General features: G+C 38.9%; 1 protein-coding gene across 1 annotated transcript; it reads left to right on the top strand.

The window, feature by feature from the left end:
* Window positions 1-14: 14 nt before the first annotated feature.
* On the top strand, window positions 15-22938 carry cibar1.S (CBY1 interacting BAR domain containing 1 S homeolog; the record flags this gene model as incomplete). Its single annotated transcript, NM_001095659.1, is given in 10 exon segments — window positions 15-105; window positions 2234-2363; window positions 3170-3404; window positions 4609-4677; window positions 6126-6227; window positions 8567-8572; window positions 10321-10425; window positions 11122-11235; window positions 14413-14517; window positions 22687-22938. Coding segments are annotated over 8 exon segments (765 nt in total), but the record flags the coding sequence as incomplete, so codon positions are not given.
* Window positions 22939-23256: the final 318 nt, after the last annotated feature.

Below are 23256 nucleotides of genomic sequence, written 5' to 3' on the forward strand. Positions count from 1 at the left end.
GCGGGCTTGAGGGGAAAAAGACGGCGATCCTGATTTCGGTCAGTGGGGAAAGAGCCCTCCAGCTGGCGCGGAACAGCATCCACCAGGTTGTAGAAAACAGTATTTGTAAGTGATCGGTGATTTAGAGCAGTTACGTGTGTATATACATTATCCTTTATATCAGTATTAGTTTAAGCGCCAATGTTCCGGTGCAGAAGGGGAAGGAAACATTTTCCTCCCATTAGAGTTTTCCCTAGGGCAACAGTAAGCTCCTTTTTTTATTTAAATTGATGCTTATGTCGTGTCTTACTCACCAAACACTGCAGGGTCAGCCAGGCATCTCAGCCTCACACTTGTTACTTGTGTTTCCTTTTCATCCACAGACTGAGCCCCAGCTGCTTTTACTATGTTATATATATATATATAATGGGCTATCTCTTACAGCTTTGCATTGTCTATGCTATTTTAATCATTGGCTTCCTTTTCTGTTTCTTTCCAGCTTTCCCATAGGGGTCGCTGACCCCAGCATCCAAAATCAATTGCTCTGTGAGGCTACAGTTTTATTGCTGTTGTTATTTTGCCATTGCTTCTATTTCTATTTATTCTCTGAATAAAAAGCTAAAGGTGGCCAAAGACGTAGAGATCTGCTCTTTTGGCGATGTCGCAAAACGACCGGATCTCTCCCAGATATGCCCACGTTGAAGTGGTCAACATCGGGCTGATCCGATACGAGTGGTCGGATTGCGGGACCGCATAGAAACGGCCGCGATGCGACAGGATTTTTTAACCTGCCCTATTGAGATCTGCCCGATTTACGGCCAGATATTGATCGGGGAAGCCAGTCGAATGGCCCCACACACGGGCTAATAAGCTGTTGACTCGGGCTGTTGGCAGCATTTCTTGGCCCGTGTATGGAGGCCTTTAGTAACTGTTAGGACAAGGCCAGACGTGGTGTTTTTAAAAAAAGCTCCGCCAGGCATAAATACGCATAAACTGCACTACCACTGAAACTAATGGAAAGCACACTATGGCAATTCACACAGGGCGCTTGCAAGCTGAAATCCGCCACAGGACACCAGTATTTGAGTTTTTCAGCAGAAATGCCAATACGTTAAGAAACTACCAAATCAATAGACTCTATGGGATCTGCACGTTTGAAACCACACCTTGCATAATTACGCAGCGTATTTTAAATATGGCGTCCAAATTCTCAATGAGAAGTGCATGTTGGGAAAAGAAACCTACGTGCTGAAAAGCACATGTTGACGGTCGCATGTGGTTTCAGTGGCGTTTCTTTTTTTAAAAACGCCACGTCTGGCCTTGCCTTAAGAGCTTTAGCACACGGGCAGATTCGTGGAGATTTAGTTGCCTGGCGACTAATAGCCTCTTCTTCAGGGCAACAATCTCCCAGAACTGCCTTCCACCTGCTAAAATGAAAAATCGCCTGCGGTAATGCACTCGCGGCGCTTCGATTTCCAAAGTTGCCTCACGAGGAAACTCATTAAAATCAGTGCGTGGTTGCTAGGGGAATTTGCACCCTAGCAACCAGATTGCTCAAAATGCAAACTGAAGAGCTATTGAATAAAAAGCGAAATAACTCAAAAACCTTTAATAATAATAAAAATTAAACCCAATTGCAAATTCTCATAATATCACTCTCTACATCATACTAAAAGTTCTCAAAAGTAAACCACCCCTTTAACTTTCTCTAACTTCCCTCTTTGATAAATATACCCCTTTGTGTGAACCCAAATGGAGCTGTTTCTTGGTCTCTTAAAAACCCCACAATGCACCATGCCCACTTGGGGTGAGTATGGTTATGGGATGTATTGGAAAATGAGCTAGATTTACATGGAACAAAGAACATCTTTCATCCAGACTTGGCCCACTCTGATTGGCTAGTTTATTAAGGTACATTTCATTTCAACCACATGAGAGGTGCCCTTTGGGACATTACTAAATTAACCAGCTTTAAATAGAGTGTCTGTCACTGATTTTCAGACTTTTTTTTTTTGTCTGCTTTTTTACAGTTACTGGGTAGACTACAAGAATGTGGCAATAAATGACACAAAACACTATATCCTGTTTATTTTACAGCAAGACAAAAGCATGTCATGCTGGCCAATGGGCATTTAGATATGTTTACTGTGCCGTAGCCAATTAACATAAGTTATATGTCCACTTTGCAGAAATGTTGCTGTGTTAAACTTGGATTCACAATTATAAATAGGATGTATTCCTTTTCTTCACTCAGACCTGTCACTTGGCACCATGATGGCATCAGGAAAGAAGTTTTAGGGAGATACACATTTGATGTTGAATTCTTGATCCTGGAGAAAAGGAGACCCTGTCACAATGAGCCAGACCCCCGAGGCCAGGGCTAGGTAACTACAGGCCTGTGTGTTCTTTGTACCAGTATGGGATCTGTTATTCGGAAGCAGATATTCAGAAAACTCCAAATTACAGGAAGGCAATTTCCCATAGACTCCATTTTAATCAAATAAATCATATTTGACTTTTTCCTATTTAATAATAAAACCGTACCTTGTGCTTGATACCAGCTAAGATATAAATGATCCTTTTTTGGGGGCAAAACAATTAAGGATGCACTGAATCAACTTTTTCAATACTTTGTTAAAGATTTGGCCGAATACCGAACCGAATCTGAATCTGAATTTGCATATGCAAATTAGGGGTGGGAAAAAATGTTTTTTACTTCCTTGTTTTGTGACAAAATCATGTGATTTCCCTTCCCACACCTAATTTACATGGCAAATTCTGCTGTAAAAGGCCGAATTTCCGAACCAAATCCTGGATTTGGTGCATCCCTAAAAACAATACAATTGGGTATGTTTAAATTATTTTTAGTAGAATTATGATCTGGAGATGAAAAACTAAAGAAAAAAAAAACTTTATCAGGAAAACTCCAAGCCCCAAGCATTCTGGATAACAGGTCCTACACCTGTATAGGACCTGTTATGTGCATTTATAACTTATGTGTATAAGTTTTATTAGTTCTGCATCTTGAATCTTGCAACTAACCAACCCCTCCACACCACTTTGGTTGGTCACTTTTTTTAAAGGTTTTTTCCAGCAGTCCTTGGCATTGCTGCTATATTCAATCACTCTGCATTCCGTTCATTGTGATGGCAATAACTTGCATAATACTTTTTTTTATTTGCTCTTCTAGAGACAATCAGACAAGACAGATACAAGAGAGTGTTAACAATGTGGAAAAACATTTTGGAGAGCTGTGCCAAATTTTCGCCGGATATGTCCGTAAAACTGCTAGGCTTAGAGACAAAGCTGACCTACTTGTGAGAGAAGTCAATACATATGCAGACACGGAAACACCAACTGTAAAACTTGGTCTGAAAAACTTTGCTGATGAGCTCGCCAAACTGCAGGATTACCGTCAAGCTGAGGTAGTCACAAAAATTGAAACAACATTACTATTGACATAAAACATTGTGGGGCCGATTCACTAAGGGTCGAATATCGAGGGTTAATTAACCCTCGATATTCGACTAGGAATTAAAATCCTTGGACTTCGAATATCGAAGTCGAAGGATTTAGCGCAGATAGTTAGATCGAAGGATAATTCCTTCGATCGAACGATTAAATCCTTCGAATCGAACGATTTTAATCCAACAATCGAAGGAATATCCTTCGATCAAAAAAAGATAGCCAAGCCTATGGGGACCTTCCCCATAGGCTAACATTGACTTCGGTAGCTTTTAGATGTCAAACTAGGGGGTCGAAGTTTTTTTTAAAGAGACAGTACTTCGACTATCGAATGGTCGAATAGTCAAACGATTTTTAGTTCGATTCGAAGGTCGAAGTAGCCCATTCGATGTTCTAGGTAGCCCAAAAAAACCTTCGAAATTCGAAGTTTTTTAACTTCGAATCCTTCACTCGAAGTTATTGAATCGGCCCCTGTGTGTCCAAAAACCGGGGTTAAAATATCTATTTAAACTCTTGCGCCTTTAAGTTGGCCTAACCTGCTAAAATTCAATAGGCTGACCAGATTGCTAAAACTAAGCATAAGAATAAATGACCTAAGTAGATCTTAGCCTCCTAAACTGGCCCTAATCAAACATTTGGCCCCTGGTGCAACATTTGAATCATAATGCAGGCTTATACAGACCTATCAAGAGAGGACCTCATCAACCGCCCAATGCAATCCCTATTCCTAGCAATTTTGCAAAAGGTTTTCATTATTTATTTTTTATAGTTTTTAAATTATTTTCCTTCCTCTCCTGTCTCCAGTTACAGGTGAAAGTTACTGACCTCAGCCACCAAAAACTATTGGGCTGGGAGGCTACAATAACTATTTTTAATTTTTATTGCATATCTTTCTATTCAGGCCTTCTTCTATCATATTCCATCTTTCATTCAACCCAAACAGGTGCACTTTGTTTCAAGGCAACGAATAATAGTTAAATACTGCTATAAGAACGTATTTATCTGCCACTTCCTACCTACTGTACCTCTATCTAACCCTGACATCAACTTTAACCACCCGGGTGGGAAATCAGGGATTTTTTTCCTGTATAGGAAATAAAAATAGAAATGTACTGTAACAAAATCTAAAATTCTGCTTTAATTAAATGCATTTTGTTCATTCAGGTTGAGAGACTTGAATCGAGAGTAGTGGAACCTCTAAAAAGCTATGGTAGTATAATCAAGCTTAAAAGGGTAGGTATGTACTTATTCCAGATTCTGAGTTTGGTTTGTAGAAGTGTGTTTAGGTAGACGTAATGCATACATTTCATCAGATGAGTTTTCAGGTAATTATGTTCAGCCTATTGTACTGTACTTGGTGCAAGGTGATACTTCTGCCCTACTTTTATGGTATCTTTCTGTTCCTTCCAGTTATAAAACAATGGAGTTTTAGCCAAGAATATATGTAACACAGTCAATGACATCTTCATAAAAGTTAAAGAAAAACAAAGCAAAATCATTAATCTCCTAATGTTTCATGAGACAAATACAGTACCCCAGGCAATGCTTCCTACATTTAGAATATATATTGCAACTGAATTTTAATAGGTAGACCTGAATGCAACGTTTTTCTGTGCATTGCTCAGTTTATGGAGCTTAAGAATTAAAGGGCATGTAAATCCCATTTTTACTTTCTTTAATGAAAAAGAAACCTATCTCCAATATACTTTAATTAAAAAAATGTGTACTGTTTTTATAAGAAACCTGACTATGCAGTGAAATTCTCCCTTCATTTATTGCTGTGGATAGTAATTTTCAGATGGTCCCTAACTGCTCTGCAGGGAAACAGTCATACTTATGAACAGTAGGGGCAGCTTTCTTTGCTTCCCTGTAGAGCAATTGGCGACTGTGTAGAGATTTGTATTGGATTTTATTTTTTGCCATTAAATCCCCTACTGTTTGCAACTCCAGCAGCAGGGACAAAGATCATGGAGCCAGATTTAAACAAATAAACTGGAATTCTATGTGGAGGATTATTTTGCTGCAGCCACTGGTTCTGCAGAGATTGAGAACGTTTGTATTAAACGATACAAAAACTATAAAAATCTATATCAGATTGCATGACAACACAGAACCCATTGCAGTCTGTATATTCTGCTTATTAATCAGTCTTGCTGTATCAGCTTCTGGCAGATATTATTTGCTGTTTTGATCATTTATGATGATCCCTGAGCAGCCCAGACCACACTGAGCATGTGCGCAGTCTTGGTCTTATGTTTAACAAAGTTAAAAGATGGTGACCCCCTGCGGCCAACTGTGAAAGCACAAATAATTTGTTTAATTAGGCTTCTGGTGCAGTAAGTTTATGTTTAGTATACAAAATACAGCATTTTTAGCCTTATTCTATTTTAGACTTTACTTCCCCTTTAAAGCTAATATTAAATGCAAGTAATCATTAGAACATGTTTCTTGAAAGTCATTCTAGAAGGAGCAGCCTGTTATTTTAAACCTCCAATATGTGTGAATATTTGATAGCTTTCTCTAGCCAACATCCAAGGTATAAAATGTTATTCAGGACCCACACTGCTATGTACCTAGAAAATATTTTTAAATGTTTAAAGTGCAATAGTATTTGTCTGTCTGAATAATATAAATGAGTGATTGGTTCTAAGACTAGAATTGATCTATTTATCATTTAACAGGAGGACCTTAAAGTGACTTTGACTGCTAGGAACCGAGAAGCAAAACAAATGGCTCAGCTAGAAAAAACTCGCCAGAGAAATCCATCAGATCGGCAAATTATAGTATCCTTTTAAAGCCAAATAAAGGGCATAATCCATATTGTAAGGTGTAACACTACCTGACAAATGTAGTAAAGCCTATGCTGGTCATTACAATTTGCATCCATTCTTAATACTTCATTTTTGAAGAAAATCTTTCTAAAAGGAAGCAACGAAGAATGCAATACAATCATATAATGCAATAAACTCCATCAATGCAAATAAAAACAATTTGCATAGTGTGATAGCTGGTCAAAATCCAAGTTTCACTACTATACTCTTTGCACAATGATTATTTTATGTGAACTGAAACAGCTGATTCAGAACTGAAATCTGTAAAAATGCAATAAAATCACAAAGATAAGAGAATACACAGAATGGTTAACACTTCTCACACTCAAAAACTCAGTACAGAAAAACAACATTTATATGTGTACATTTGTCAAAGTGTGTGTCCTGTTACAAATCATGACTGAGAGCCACTATGTGACTGAAAATGGTGAGGTGGAGCACTGAGGTTTGAGATGCAAAGACAATGGCAGACACGTGGTTTTCACATGTCTACTGTTATCCTAATTTCCTGGAGCAATTGCATCCACGGGACTATTTATGCCTATGCTCTGCTTATTGCCTGGAGTCGGTGGAATGAAACAGAAGCAGGTTACACTATGGGGTAAATTTATCAAAGAGTGAAGTTCCGCCACTAGAGTGAAATTCCGCAGCTCTCCATTCATTTCTATGGGATTTTGAAAGGCGTATTTACCAATGGGTGAAGTGAAAGTTCACCCTTTGATAAATACGCCTATAAAAATCCCATAGAAATGAATGGAGAGTGGCGGAATTTCACTCTAGTGGCGGAACGTCACTATTAACTTCACTCTTTGATAAATATACCCCTATGTAGAGTATAATGATTACTTTTTGCTCTCATGCTGAAGAGTCCCTATATCCACAGATTGTAGTTCGTAAAATCTGTAGCACTTAAAGTGTTAAAAATTGTGCAGCAATAAACCATTGATAGGGGCTGTTTTATCAAAGGTCGAATGTTAAGTTTTTGGGGTTTTTTTCCAAATGACCTCAAAATTCGAATACAGTAAAACCCCAATTTTACGGTTCTCAAGGGACCATGGAAAAAAACGTAAAATCCGGGAAAAGTAAAATAAGGGAAAGGTTTTAAGGACACATAACTGTGCTCCTTCAATCTCCAACAAAGCTGTTGCTTCCTTTTGCTACATTTTCAGTCTTGTGCCCCAGTCCCTAACTCCTTCTTTAGTACCGCTTGCCTCTCCGCACCCTCCAACACTGCTGCTGCTCCAGTCCTGTCCACTTTCTTCTCCAACAAAGGGTTCCCTCTACAGATTGCTTCTAAATCTTGCCTGCCTGCCCTCTCCCTTATTCTCAAGCAGGCTGCCTTTTCCCGATCACAATGTTCTGCCCCGGGCCCTTACTTCTGCTTAAGCGATTCCTGCCTCGATGAACCGAGTCATGTGTGCGGTCCCTTACTACGTCTTCCTCCTTGCCAGTTCCAGCAGAATTGTGCAGCGTGTCACAAGTTTCAAATGTCTTAACACTAAATGTTTTTATTGATAAAATAGAGCAATTGGCAAGGGACAAGCAACTTAAAACCCGGGAAAACGAAACGTAAAACAAGGGAAAAACTTCTATTGATATGCATTACAACAGGAAGGGACCACTGGAAAATAACGTAAAATTTCGTGAAAACATAAAATCCGGGGACGTAAATTCAAGGTTATACTGTAGTATCTTATTTAAAAAACTAGAACATCTAAAACTCAAACTAACATTACTGACCCGAAAATTTAAATCGAATTAGACTTAACTCGATTTTGAGTTTTTTCTCAGAAAAAACTTGAATGTCAGGAAGGTAATTAACATCTTCAAATGGGTCAAAGGACCTCTGCCTCTGACTTCTACATGAACTCGGCAGGTTTTAGGTGGCGAATAGTCGAGTTGTTCCAGGGGTCAAGGTATGATAAATCTCAAATTTGAGTTTGGAATATTCCCAACTCGAATTTGTGACCAATTTTGACCAAAAATCCAACTTGAAAATTCGAATTTACAGTCTGAAGCTTAATAAACCTGCCCTTAATGTTTGTAGTAATATATAAAAGCGTTAATCACTTAACAAAAGCAATAAATTGCTTATAATGTATCAAAAGTATACATTGCAAATATTGACTTTCACTTAATTGTCCTGTGTTCCCCTTAGTTTTCTTTCATATGCTACTGTATCCAAAAAATCGTGAACATTTGTAGTTTATGAACTATAGGAATATTTTAGAACTATTCCTTTCAACATTGAAATTGTCTTGATGTTTTTTTTTCTTTACATACATTTACAGTCACAGGTAGAAAAATTTCTAAGAAAATAATGGAAGAACTTCAATACTTCAAAGTCTTCAATAGTACAAAACAAACATTGTTATCCAGGAAAACAGGACTAACGGACATATTGAACATGATATTTGATTTAAAGTTTAATATAAGTAGTGAATATATGGGGTCACTGCTCCTCACAATTTTTTTTTTTTTCTTTCCTTACATTTTCTTAACTGGAAACCTTGGGAGTAATTTTCAGGATTCTTTCCTGCTAGTTTTTAAGAATGCTGGGTCTTGACTGACAAGCAGTGAGAGGCTGTTTGGGGGTAAAAAATACAATGGATTAAAGAACCCACATTTCATATGGGCGCCATGCAATTATATTATACTATAGTTAAAGGGGGACATACAGTGTTGTTCCACTCTGGATGTATCTGGATTACAGCTGCTCCTCTTTAAAAAGTTTATCAGCCCAGGATAGTTTTGAGCAGGACAGGCCACTAGATTCCTAGGCATCTCATTCTCCTTTTAGATTTAGACTCCTTTCCTTTCAGACTTGGGGTATGTACAGTATAAAAGGGTTTCAAGGTATTCTTTACTTGTACCAATTCTTACTAAGGTGCAGGGGATGCCTAGAAAACTGGGGAAAAATGGAGGTGACCTGTTCTGCTTAAAACTACCTTGGGCTTTAAAGGAGATGAGCACTGGCATGTTGTAAGAGATTAGTGTTGGTGGGGGGTGCGCCCTACATTGGTACTTTCCTGGTAACTGAAGCTTTCCTTGTCCTATAAACCGCACTATATCCATCCTTCTGATGTTTTACAGTATCATATAAGCATTCACTAGCTGCACAGTAATTACACACTTTCTTTTATTTTGTCCTCTGCTGAGAGCCTGCGGTACTTATGATAATGGGGTAAATAGCTATCTTTTAGTATAAATATTCATAGTTTTGTGGTAGAATACCATATATTGTACCTAGTATAATAGTTATAAATACAAACTCCCAAAGAGGTTCCATTAGTTTGGTTCAACCTCTCCCTTAGATGTTTTTGTCTTAAAGGGATACTGTCATGGGAAAACATGTTTTTTTTTTTTTTTTTTCAAACACATCAGTTAATAGTTCTGCTCCAGCAGAATTCTGCACTGAAATCTATTTTTCAAAATGTTTTTTTTTTCTATTCAATTTTGAAATCTGACACGGGGCTACTCATTGTCAGTTTCCTAGCTGCCCCCACTCATGTGACTTGTGCTCTGATAAACTTCAATCACTCTTTACTGCTGTACTGCAAGTTGGAGTGATATCACCCCTCCGCCCCCCCCCAGAAGCCTAACAACAGAACAATGGGAAGGTAACCAGATAGCAGCTCCCTAACACAAGATAACACCTGCCTGGTAGATCTAAGAACAACACTCAATAGTAAAAGCCAAGTCCCACTGAGACTGATTCAGTTACATTAAGTAGGAGAAATAACAGCCTGCCAGAAAGTAGTTCCATCCTAAAGTGTAGACACAAGTCACATGACTGGGGGCAGCTGGGAAACTGACAATATGACTAGCCCCGTGTCAGATTTCAAAATTTAATATAACACAATCTGTTTGCTCTTTTGAGAATTGGATTTCAGTGCAGAAGTCTGCTGCAGGGGCACTATTAACTGATGCGTTATGAAAAAAAACATGTTTTCCCATGACAGTATCCCTTTAAAGTGGAATAAAATTTTAATTCTATGTAATGTAAATCTTCTTTCCAATTAATGGTCTGTATATTTCCTTTTAGGCTGAAACAGAACTGCAAAGGGCAACAATGGATGCATCAAGAATTAGCCAGCAGCTTGAAGAAACGATTGACAATTTTGAGAAACAAAAAATGAAAGATATAAAGGTAATGATTTCAAACCTGATGTATTTCATTTATGTTGTCAGTACAGTGGCCCAGTGGTTAGCATTCATGCCTTGTAGAACTAGAGCCGGTGAACAGTCTGCACTCTGTATGTTTTCCCTGTGCTTGAGTGAGTTCTCTCCAGGTACTCCAGAAATTTAAATTTGCTCCTAATTCAGTTGATAATGCGGGGTGTAAATGTTATTGGGACTTTGGACTGTAACCTCCACAGGGACATGGACTGATGGAAAATAGGATGCAGAGGACAGTATTCCATAACCCCTAGCTGCCAGAGTGCACATAATGTCTCGCAGTTGCAGTTTCCAGTAGCAACCCATCAGCAATACCTTTGTGCAGTCTACTATTAAGGAAATGAAAGATCTTATTGGTTGCTATAGCTAACTGCACTGCTGCAATTTAGCACCTATGTTCATAAATCATCCACATTGCCTGTTACTTTGATGATCTAATACACCCAAAACTGTGTGCGTGTGTATTAGACTACACAGCTAAGCGATATGAAGGAGCCCAGTAAACTACCTTCATGTTATGGCTCTTAGCTCTGCAGATAATGTGCCGTTATACCCTATAAACTGGAAGCAGTATATACTGTAATTTTATTGAGTATAACAATACTTGTGCAAGATGAGTATATAAATTACAGCTAGTCTAATAATGTATTGCTCTTGTCCTGTATAGAAACTATTTACAGAGTTTGTAAGTATCGAAATGGTGTTCCATGGAAAAGCTCTGGAGGTGTTAACAGCAGCATATCAGCATATTCAAGACATTGATGAGGAAGAAGATCTTGAGGTAAGAGGTTAAAAAAAAAAATAAAAAAAAAAGAGGCACTATCTCCTAGAAAATGGGATGAAATATTTGGCTGTTTTTCAGTGGGGGTGCTTGAGCATAAATCCATGGGCTGTGAATTGCCCTGCATTACAAATCCATTAAATATCTGTAGGTTACAGTCCTTGTTTAGATAAGAGGAAGGCATTTGTTTTTATATTGTTCTGAATGCAGAGGGATTCAAGTTCCAGAATCCATCACTTCACAAGGTGAGTAAGGGATTGAATGACAGTGCCAGTCTAAAGCTGGCCATAGACGCAAAGATCTGATTGTATGAATCGAGGATTCGTACGATTTTCGGAACGTGTGTGGAGAGTCCCGTCATTTTTCGTCCGGCGGAGATCGGTCGTTTGGTCGATCAGACAGGTTAAAAAATTTCTGCCGGCTGCCGATAATATCTCTGCGTGTATTGCCGATCGTATGATTTTCAGTGGGAGACTGTCACTAGCTTTGGTTGGACATAGATATCGTACGATTGCTGTCAGGGGCAGAACATTGCTGATCTGTTCTTTAACTAATCTGACTGGTAAGACTTTGATCTGAATGGTTAGTGGCGGGTCGGGAGATGGGAAAGTCCAGATTGTACGATGATTCGTACGATCGGATCTTTGCGTCTATGGCCAGCTTAAGGGGGGTGGGTGGGGAAATGGTCCCTGCAAGTTGGAGACAGACCATCATGGTTTCATTTCAATCCTAAAAACAAACACAAATCAACCCTTAGTTTTTATCCTTCTAATTCTGGTGGAGGTCTGACTGCAGTCAGTATTCAAAAATTTCACAATATCCAAGGAATAGAAAAGAACCCCCACTAGAACAGACTAAACTCAGGCAGTCACAAAGTATTATTGACACACTTATTTATAGTCGGTTAATTAATAAGCACTTGAATAAACACCACTAGTCAGTGCATGAGGTTGAATATACCACTTATTAAATTTTTATAAAGTGCTGTGCAATAAGTTATAAAGTGCAGTGCAAAGGATTATTAGTGAGGAGCTAGGAAGGCCAAATTTCTTCTTTATCACAATATTCGGCAATTAATAAAGTGATACCAAAATTGATCACCAATTTCTAAATTACTAGTAATGCTAAAAGAGAATACGTTGATAGTTATAATTGATTTACTAAAATGAGAATATTGAATACATTAGATTATAAAGTGCTACAGTGCTGAATGAATTTAGTAATCCTTCCCAATTAATAAGGTTCAATTTGTTGATTAACTAGGCTGCCATTAAATAGGATAAAAACTAAAATCAATGCTCAAATTCATGAAGAAAGGAGGAAAATGAAAAAAGAGAAGGTGGAGTTGTCCCAAAACTACTACCTGATTTGTTCTATCCCTGGGACACCACAAAGGTGGAGAAGGCAGAGTAACCGGGACTGTGGTCTCGTAATTAACTAAGCCCTGAGCTGATTTAAGAGACTACAATATCCTATAAAACCACAATTCCACGGTCTCCTGGGAATTTAGTATTGCAGAGAAAGAGAAGGAGTTGAACCGAGCAAAGATTCTTTCCACCACCCTCCGAAAATTGTTTAACCCCAAGTTTGGTATATAGTTTAAAAGATAACCAGATCTGGAAATGAAACGCCGACGCGCGTTTCGCTATGTTAGCTTTGTCAAGGCGTAATAATAATAATAATGTTCCCTGGCACGCTCCCCAGGGAACATTATTATTACGCCTTGACAAAGCTAACATAGCGAAACGCGCGTCGGCGTTTCATTTCCAGATCTGGTTATCTTTTAAACTATATACCAAACTTGGGGTAATAATAATAATAATGTTCCCTGGCACGCGCCCCAGGGAACATTATTATTACGCCTTGACAAAGCTAACATAGCGAAACGCGCGTCGGCGTTTCATTTCCAGATCTGGTTATCTTTTAAACTATATACCAAACTTGGGGTTAAACAATTTTCGGAGGGTGGTGGAAAGAATCTTTGCTCGGTTCAACTCCTTCTCTTTCTCTGCAATACTAAATTCCCAGGAGACCGTGGAATTGTGGTTTTATAGGATATTGTAGTCTCTTAAATCAGCTCAGGGCTTAGTTAATTACGAGACCACAGTCCCGGTTACTCTGCCTTCTCCACCTTTGTGGTGTCCCAGGGATAGAACAAATCAGGTAGTAGTTTTGGGACAACTCCACCTTCTCTTTTTTCATTTTCCTCCTTTCTTCATGAATTTGAGCATTGATTTTAGTTTTTATCCTATTTAATGGCAGCCTAGTTAATCAACAAATTGAACCTTATTAATTAGGAAGGATTACTAAATTCATTCAGCACTGTAGCACTTTATAATCTAATGTATTCAATATTCTCATTTGAGTAAATCAATTATAACTATCAACGTATTCTCTTTTAGCATTACTAGTAATTTAGAAATTGGTGATCAATTTTGGTATCACTTTATTAATTGCCAAATATTATTGTGATAAAGAAGAAATTTGGCCTTCCTAGCTCCTCACTAATAATCCTTTGCACTGCACTTTATAACTTATTGCACAGCACTTTATAAAAATTTAATAAGTGGTATATTCAACCTCATGCACTGACTAGTGGTGTTTATTCAAGTGCTTATTATTTAACCGACTATAAATAAGTGTGTCAATAATACTTTGTGACTGCCTGAGTTTAGTCTGTTCTAGTGGGGGTTCTTTTCTATTCCTTGGATATTGTTTCATTTCAATCCTATGAAATCATATTTTTAAAAAAGTGCAAATATTGGACAGTTCAGATTGTGTTTATGCCCAACAGACATGTTCCAGTATTTTGCACTTATAATATCTATTGTCTGCATGTTTAGATACTGTATATGGCTCTGAATTATTTGGCTTTATTTACTTAGACCAGCAGTTCTAGATTTGCAGTTGGACATAGAGACTTAAGAAGTAATTAACATGTCTCTAGCCATAATTTGTCAGATATAAATCCTTACTTTCAGCTTTAAGGCAATTTTATGTTCTTGCTTAAAGGAGTCGGCAATCAGTCTGGGATTTAAGCAGAAAACATACAAAAAGCCGATTGCGTTATTTATTTGCTTTATTTATGTTTGGTTAATATCCCTGTATAGGACATACTGCATTTTTGTTTCATAATATATGGTGTGGATAAACATTAAATCTTAAAATACATTTTAGGTCTTCCGTAATTCACTCCATCCACCGGATTTTCAGTCTCGGTTAGATATCGTTCGTGCCAACTCCAGAACTGGCTCAACAAGCAGAGGGCCATCTGTCATATCAGTAAGTGCACATACAATGCTAACCAATTGTTGCCAGATTTCTATATATTTACCACTTGGTAATGTTGATTTAAGCCATTCCTGCCTAGGGTCTGTCACAGGCATTGTGTTTCCCATTCAAATTGGAAGCAAATTCCACTACAAGTGAATTATGATCGATGCAGTACTCTCTACAATTAAAAGGCCCTGCATTCACTGGGCCCAAATAGCTTCCATGTTATCTGCTATTCATAGATAGCCCTAAAAAGCTGTGCATAGAAGTCTTTCTTCAGTGCTACAGACAAGATTTGTAATAGTGACTGTTCTAACCTATTCCGGCTATATGGTAATTTTTAGCACAACTTGGAGACAGTAGAATCTGCAAATGATAGTTATTTTCTATGCTTTGGCCCTGCCCCTGTGGCCACTGCAATTTATTACCTCCTTGCAGATGAACTACAATACAAAACACCATTAAACTCGACTGGGTAGCATTGTAACTGTGAATGGCACTGTAGAAGCTACTGGTTGATGGGCTACATTATATACATTTTGCACCTGCAAGGAGAGCCACTAGCTGTTCTCTCATCAGTGCCAGGCAGTCATTTAAAAGGCAAGGAAACCCTGATCATGAATGCAGGTCTCATAAATAGTAACTAAGAGGCCCAGTCTGAATTTATCTCATTATTTTCCAAAAACTACTCCGACCAAATCCGCACAGGTTTTTTTCCCCTTATTTATCAATACATTTTCCTCAAAATTTCCTGTGTGGAGAAAAAATCAGAAAAATTCAAATCGTTCGAATTTTTAGAACGAAATTTTTTTGCCCAAAACCACAAAATCTTCAGATTATTGCACAAAACCCAACGCAGATCAATATATCTTCTGACTTCTCCCATTGACTTATATGCAACCTTAGCAGTTCTGAGAATTTCCATCCTCAGGGTATAATAAATCCTAAAATTGTAATTTTTTTCAGCTAAAAATTCAGATTTTATACTAAAAAAAACACAATTTTTTTTTTAGTTTTTTTTGCCATTCGGACTTTAATAAATAACCCCCTACATGTTCCCAACAATCTGCAATTCAAACACTTGGAGCATGGCACTTCCATCTAAGCCTGAGCTCACGGATTTAGATCAAGACCGGGTGCATGCCTAGAAGATCCCATGCAAAATCACTGCAAGTACGTACATTTTTCAAATGCACCGAGCTCAGAAAATTAACATTATTTTGGAAGGAAGAGGTGCAGGAATGAATTCTACCATGTGCATCGTAATGTTAAAGGAATTGTTCAGTGTAAAAATAAAAACTGGGTAAATAGATAGCCTGTGCAAAATAAAAAATGTTTCTAATATAGTTAGTTAGCCAAAAATGTAATGTATAAAGGCTGGAGTGATTTGAAGTATAACAAGTCAGTCAGGACACTACTTCCTGCTTTTCAGCTCTCTAGGTTTACACTGACTGGTTACCCTGGCTACCAGGCAGTAACCAATCAGAGACTTGAGGGGGGGCACATGGGTCATATCTGTTGCTTTTGAATCTGAGCTGAATGCTGAGGATCAATTACAAACTCACTGAACAGAAATGTACCATGTGGCCCCCCTTCAAGTCGCTGACTAAACTCAGAGTTATAGAGCTAAAAAGCAGGAAGTTGGATTCTGGCTGTTTTATTAGACATCCAGTCACTCCAGCCTTTATATATTACATTTTTCTCGATCGTCCCTAGGCAGCACAGGGCACTAATGGGTTAATATCAGCGTTCCCTCTAGGAGGCAGGATGGATCCAAAACTTTGACCCCTGTTAGGGGGCTTCCTCTTCCTGTATTAACCCCACCTACTTCAGTTTTTTTCCATCCTGCAGGAGGTAGGATGTCTAGGGAGCGTGGCTCCCATACATTCAAGGAATAATTAAATATATATTTTCATTTTTACAAGGCAAACTTCAGCACTGCCAGGTTATTGAAAATAACACTGCTGGTTTTCTTCCCAAGGCAAGCTTCAGCGCTGCCAACTCAGGCAAATAGCATTAACACCGCTATATTTCTCAGGCAAGCTGCAGCGCTGCCAACTCGTGGAAATAGCATCAACACTGCTATCGGTTTAAGGTAAGCGAGAGTGCTACCTATTACCAGGGCACGCTTCAGCGCTACCCGTACGGGAGAGGTCAAAGGCATGCTTCAGCGCTGCCATAGAGCCTTCCCGCCGCCATCCCCCAGTCACTCCATCAGCGTGACTTTCGCGCCACACGGAAGCTTCCGGCCGCCATTTAGGTGCGCAGCAAGACGCGCAGTGCTCAGCACAGCGGGGGAAACGAGCGGATAGTAGCGGTCACGATTTAAGACGGCTACACGTTTGGAGAACCACTTCTCAAAACGTACTTGATTCCACACATTTTGGAATTCTTGCAAGACGGCATGGAGAAGGGTTTGGGGGTCAATTCACTTAAGGTTCAGATTTCGGCGCTGTCAGTGCTCTTCCAAACACAAATAGCGTCACTGCCAGACATAAGAACTTTCATCCAAGCAGTAGGCCACATTAAGCCTCCATATAAAAATCCACTTCCACCATGGAACTTGAATCTCATACTCCAAGTATTACAGGGGCGGCCATTTGAACCCCTAGCAACAATAGACCTCAAATTCCTTACTTGGAAGACGGCTTTTTTAGTAGCGATAGCTTCCGCTAGACGCGTATCCGAGTTGGGAGCTTTAACTCACAAGCCTCCGTTCTGTATCTTCCACGAAGATAAAGTAGTTCTACGAACAATCCCAACTTTTCTGCCAAAAGTGTCATCCGAATTCCATCTTAACCAGGAGATTGTGCTTCCTTCGCTTTGTCCTAAGCCTAACACGGAAGCAGAAAGACGTCTACACAATTTAGATGTAGTACGAGCACTAAAATTCTATCTTCATAGAACAGACAAACTTAGAAAATCAGATTCTCTTTTCGTACTATATGGAACCAATTGCAAAGGTAACAAAGCATCGAAGATATCCATCGCACGATGGATCAAAAATCTCATAGTATTCATTTACAAACTCAAGGGATTACCTACACCACTAAAAGTGACGGCTCACTCCACTAGAGGCCTGAGTGCTTCATGGGCACTATATAATCAAGCATCCATGGAACAGATCTGTAAGGCCGCCACTTGGTCCTCGCTACATACGTTTACAAAGTTCTATAAATTCAATGTCTTTGCATCTGCAGAGGCCAGTTTTGGAAGAAAAGTTCTTCAATCAGTTGTTAAGTAGTTAAGGGTCTGCCGCTCATGTTAGAGCCGTTCATTCTTTGTCCTTACTACTATCTTTTTTTTTGTTAAACTAATTTTCTTCTTCCCACCCTTTCTCTAGCTTTGGGACTAACTCATTAGTGCCCTGTGCTGCCTAGGGACGATCGAGAAAAGAGGATTTGTTATCAGACTTACCGATAAATCTCTTTCTCGAAGTCCCGTAAAGGCAGCACAGGAAGTTTCCCACCCCATGCTTTCACTATACTATCCTCTTCATAAGCTGTGCTAGTCGAAACTGAAGTAGGTGGGGTTAATACAGGAAGAGGAAGCCCCCTAACAGGGGTCAAAGTTTTGGATCCATCCTGCCTCCTAGAGGGAACGCTGATATTAACCCATTAGTGCCCTGTGCTGCCTTTACGGGACTTCGAGAAAGAGATTTATCGGTAAGTCTGATAACAAATCCTCTTTTGGCTAACTAACTATATTAGAAACATTTTTTATTTTGCACAGCCTATCTATTTACCCAGTTTTTTATTTCACACTGAACTATTCCTTTAATAAACCTTTAAATGCACAGAGCTGATTTCAGAGGCCAGGGTTGCCAGTAGCAGGCATGTGAAAAGATTATATATATATATATACACACACAACACACACACAACACACACACCACACACACACACACACACACACACACACACACACACACACTGGTGTGAAAAACTATTTGCCCCCTTCCTGATTTCCTATTCTTTTGCATGTTTGTCACACTTAAATGTTTCTGCTCATCAAAAACCGTTAACTATTAGTCAAAGATAACATAATTGAACACAAAATGCAGTTTTTAAATGAAGGTTTACGTTATTAAGGGAGAAAAAAACTCCAAATCTACATGGGCCTGTGTGAAAAAGTGATTGCCCCCCCTTGTTAAAAAATAACTTAACTGTGGTTTATCACACCTGAGTTCAATTTCAAAGGTTATAAAGCCATTTCTAAAGCTTTTTGACTCCAGCGAACCACAGTGAGAGCCATTATCCACAAATGGCAAAAACATGGAACAGTGGTGAACCTTCCCAGGAGTGGCTGGCCGACCAAAATGACCCCAAGAGCGCAGAGACAACTCATCCGAGAGGCCACAAAAGACCCCAGGACAACATCTAAAGAACTGCAGGCCTCACTTGCCTCAATTAAGGTCAGTGTTCACGACTCCACCATAAGAAAGAGACTGGGCAAAAACGGCCTGCATGGCACATTTCCAAGGCGCAAACCACTTTTAAGCAAAAAGAACATTAAGGCTAGTCTCAATTTTGCTAAAAAACATCTCAATGATTGCCAAGACTTTTGGGAAAATACCTTGTGGACCGACGAGACAAAAGTTAAACTTTTTGGAAGGTGCGCGTCCCGTTACATCTGGCGTAAAAGTAACACAGCATTTCAGAAAAAGAACATCATACCAACAGTAAAATATGGTGGTGGTAGTGTGATGGTCTGGAGTTGTTTTGCTGCTTCAGGACCTGGAAGACTTGCTGTGATAGATGGAACCATGAATTCTACTGTCTACCAAAAAATCCTGAAGGAGAATGTCCGGCCATCTGTTCGTCAACTCAAGCTGAAGCGATCTTGGGTGCTGCAGCAGGACAATGACCCAAAACACACCAGCAAATCCACCTCTGAATGGCTGAAGAAAAACAAAATGAAGACTTTGGAGTGGCCTAGTCAAAGTCCTGACCTGAATCCTATTGAGATGTTGTGGCATGACCTTAAAAAGGCGGTTCATGCTAGAAAACCCTCAAATAAAGCTGAATTACAACAATTCTGGAAAGATGAGTGGGCCAAAATTCCTCCAGAGCGCTGGAAAAGACTCGTTGCAAGTTATCGCAAACGCTTGATTGCAGTTATTGCTGCTAAGGGTGGCCCAACCAGTTATTAGGTTCAGGGGGCAATTACTTTTTCACACAGGTTTGGATTTCTTTTCTCCCTAAATAATAAAAACCCTCATTTAAAAACTGCATTTTGTGTTTACTTGTGTTATCTTTGACTAATAGTTAAATGTGTTTGATGATCAGAAACATTTTGTGTGACAAACATGCAAAAGAATAAGAAATCAGGAAGGGGGCAAATAGTTTTTCACACCACTGTATATAACTGTCACAATATAAGGCTGATTAGTAAATAATTCAGATTATTGGTACATGGCAGCTCAGAAACCAACACAACTAACATCAGAATTTAATAATCAGCCCTGTAGCATCATCTTCTATTACAGGCCAATCTAATTTTCTGCTTGATAATTAGTGACGACCCAATAAGCTTAGCTTCTCAACAGCTGCTCAGAGCCCACTGAGTATGTGAGTGTCGCTGACACTCCTTACAAAACCCAAGATGAGAAACTCCTGTGAGAGGTTTGAAGTCCTCGATCATTACTACTATAGAGATGAGAAACATTGAGGATGGTTCAATAAGACCAGTATATAAAATATGGCATATCTAGGCAAGTGAAAAGGCAAGTTAAAAAGGGTGTGGGAAAGAATACCATATGAGAGTGTTAAAATCTACAAAAAAAAAGGTTTTTTGTTGTTTTGGGTTTTTTTTTTATTTTTGATGAAAACAACCAAGACATCCAATTTATAGCTTAGCTTTGTTGAAATTATACAAAGAATGTAAAATTAACCCTGACTCCAAAGGGAATCACATTAAAAAAACTCAAAGGGTGGAATTCACAAAAGTGTCGGGAACGGAAAAATGTCTTTAAAATGTTGTAGAAAGTGTCGTAGCAACAGCCGACAAATTCACAGAGCATTTCTCCGCCAATTTTCCGACATGTACGACACTTTTGAATTAGTGTCGTTAAAAGTGGGCCTGGTTTTTCGGCGCCACTTTTTAATTTTTATGAATTACTCGTAAACTCATATTTTTTTTTTACCAACAATTTTTCAGACACTTTAGGCTCTCCAAAACGAAAATGTCGGTGAAATTGTCTTTTGAAAAGTCTCGGTAAATGTCGTTTGTACGATGAAAAGATATACGACATTTTAGAAAATTGTCAGACTTACGAGACATTCAGAGATGGTAACATCTGCCTTTGTGAATTTGCCGTTCGTACGACATTTTACAAATTTGTCGACCGCCACTTCTGGGTGACTTATTTTACCGACACTTTTGTGAATTCCCCCCAAAGAATTTGTATTTTTTGTTTTAGCGGCAGCTCGTTAATCCATATTTTTACATTGGATTACAGAGGAACCTCCTGTATTGAAAGAAATTGTCATATCTAAGATCTCTTTGCCTCCAGGAAGTGATTAGATTTAGATATGGAGATCTAAAAATTGGAAAATGCTTTTTAGATGGTCGGTCTATATACCTAGATAATCTACAAATTGCTGATAGAAAAGAAGTTCAAACGTTTATGTACAATTTTCAATGTCATTTTTTTTTTAACCAAGTAATTAACTAAATATGTTTTTTTGTTTTATTTTTGCTATCAAGCATTGGTTTGAATTTCTGCATTGGTTTGAATTTCTGCATTGATTCTCTTGTCAATAATATTGATATTTTGTGATATATCTGAATGTGTACTGTATGTTAACACTTCAATTAAAACTATTGAAAAAGAATTTATCGCAAGGAAAAGAGGAGCCCCATCTGTATCTTATATTACAGCCCAGTTTAGTCATTAGCCAAAGTAACTACCCCCTCACTCCCCTGTCATGTGCAAGAAACCCTGTACGTCTTATGTACTAACTATGGGCAAATTTGCCCCTTAGCATTACCTGAAAGCAGCCAGTCAGGGATGAGCTTTGTTCATGAGCCACCTGCAAGAACAATTAAAGGTATACTGTCATGGGAAAACATGTTTTTTTCCCAAAGGCATCAGTTAATAGTACTGCTCCAGCAGAATTTTGCACTGAAATACATTTTTCAAAATATTCAATTTTGAAATCTGACTTGGGGCTAGACATATTGTCAGTTTCCCAGCTGCCCCCAGTCATGGACTTGTGCTCTGATAAACTTCAGTCACTCTTTACTGCTGTACTGCAAGTTGGAGCGATATCAACCCCTCCCTTCCTCCCCCCCCCAGTAGCCTAACAACAGAACAATGGGAAGGTAAGCAGATAGCAGCTGCTTAAAGTGATACTGACACTAAAAAATGAATTTTAGCATATGAATGTACATTGATTGTTACCTATAGGTCATGTTGATCATTTTTTGCTGAGAGGTTTGTTTTTGTAGATAATTGTTAGTTGAAGTTCCTAAGCCTGACTCTCTGACTTTGCCAACCTGACTGTCCCATCTCAGCCCGTTAGTTACAGTTTCTAATGCTAACGGACTCCTGCTGCACAAATATGGCAGCCCCCTCATACAGGAACATGGGGGATCAGACAGGTAATGTAAAAGCATCATGCAAATACTTTATGGCAAAGTTAGAAGTAGCTAGGGTCAGGCCACACTCGGCGTTTTGGGGAGATCTACCCAAACGCCTTCCCTCACTCTGCGCCGACTAAAATTAAAAAACGCTGGCGCTAATCACACGCAGCGATTCGTTTTCTGAAGTCGCCCAAAGTTGCCTCACAAGGAAACTTGGGGCGACTTCGGAAAATGAATCGCCCCGTGTTATTAGCGCCGGCTTTTTTTTTTTTTCATTTTAGCCAGCGCAGAGTGAGGGAAGGCGTTTGGAGAGATCGGTCGCTGCAAAAACGAGGCGATTAGTCGTCAGGTGACCAAATCTCCACAAAACGCCCAGTGTTTCCTGACCCTAAGTAAGAGAAATAACAGCCTGCCAGAAAGTAGTTCCATCCTAAAGTGCAGGCACAAGTCACATGACTGTGGGCAGCTGGGAAACTGACAATATGTCAAGCCCCATGTCAGATTTTCAAAATTAAATATAAAAAAATCTGTTTGCTCTTTTGAGAATTGGATTTCAGTGCAGAATTCTATTAACTGGTGCATTTTGAAAAAAACATGTTTTCCCATGACGGTATCCCTTCTGGTTATAACCGAGCAGTGTGATGTTGCCATTACTATTAGGGAATCTAATAGAACTATTTCATATACTCAGTTGAAGGTGTTCTTGAATACTGAATAGTAAAACGCCTTGACAAAAAAAAAACTTTTTTTTTATATTGAACAGCAACCTCCAGGAAACCGACAAAAAAATAGAATCGAAGATGAGGACGAAGAAGAGGAGGATGATGAGAATTCAACAGAAGATGAGAATTAGTGTTGTATTAAAGGATTTATTATTTTGAGCATTTCTAGTCATTGACTGGAAGAATAACTCCACTGACTCATTGCCTCTGATTGGATCCACCTTTATTTGTGTTTTGTCATCAAAACGCTGAAATGAAGGGGAAGCTTGCAAATCTGGGACATTTAGCTCCCTCTTTAATGGGCAGCATACCTCCTATTCAACATGAGTGCAATGAATAGGGCTTGTGCTAAACATACACACTTCCTATTGTATTAGTTAGTTAAATCTATGGGTTTTATTTCTTGCCATAAACTAATTAGCACCTGAAATTTAAAGCA

This window comes from Xenopus laevis, chromosome 6S, assembly GCF_017654675.1.
Source record: "Xenopus laevis strain J_2021 chromosome 6S, Xenopus_laevis_v10.1, whole genome shotgun sequence".
In the NCBI taxonomy this organism is placed as follows: Eukaryota; Metazoa; Chordata; class Amphibia; order Anura; family Pipidae; genus Xenopus; species Xenopus laevis.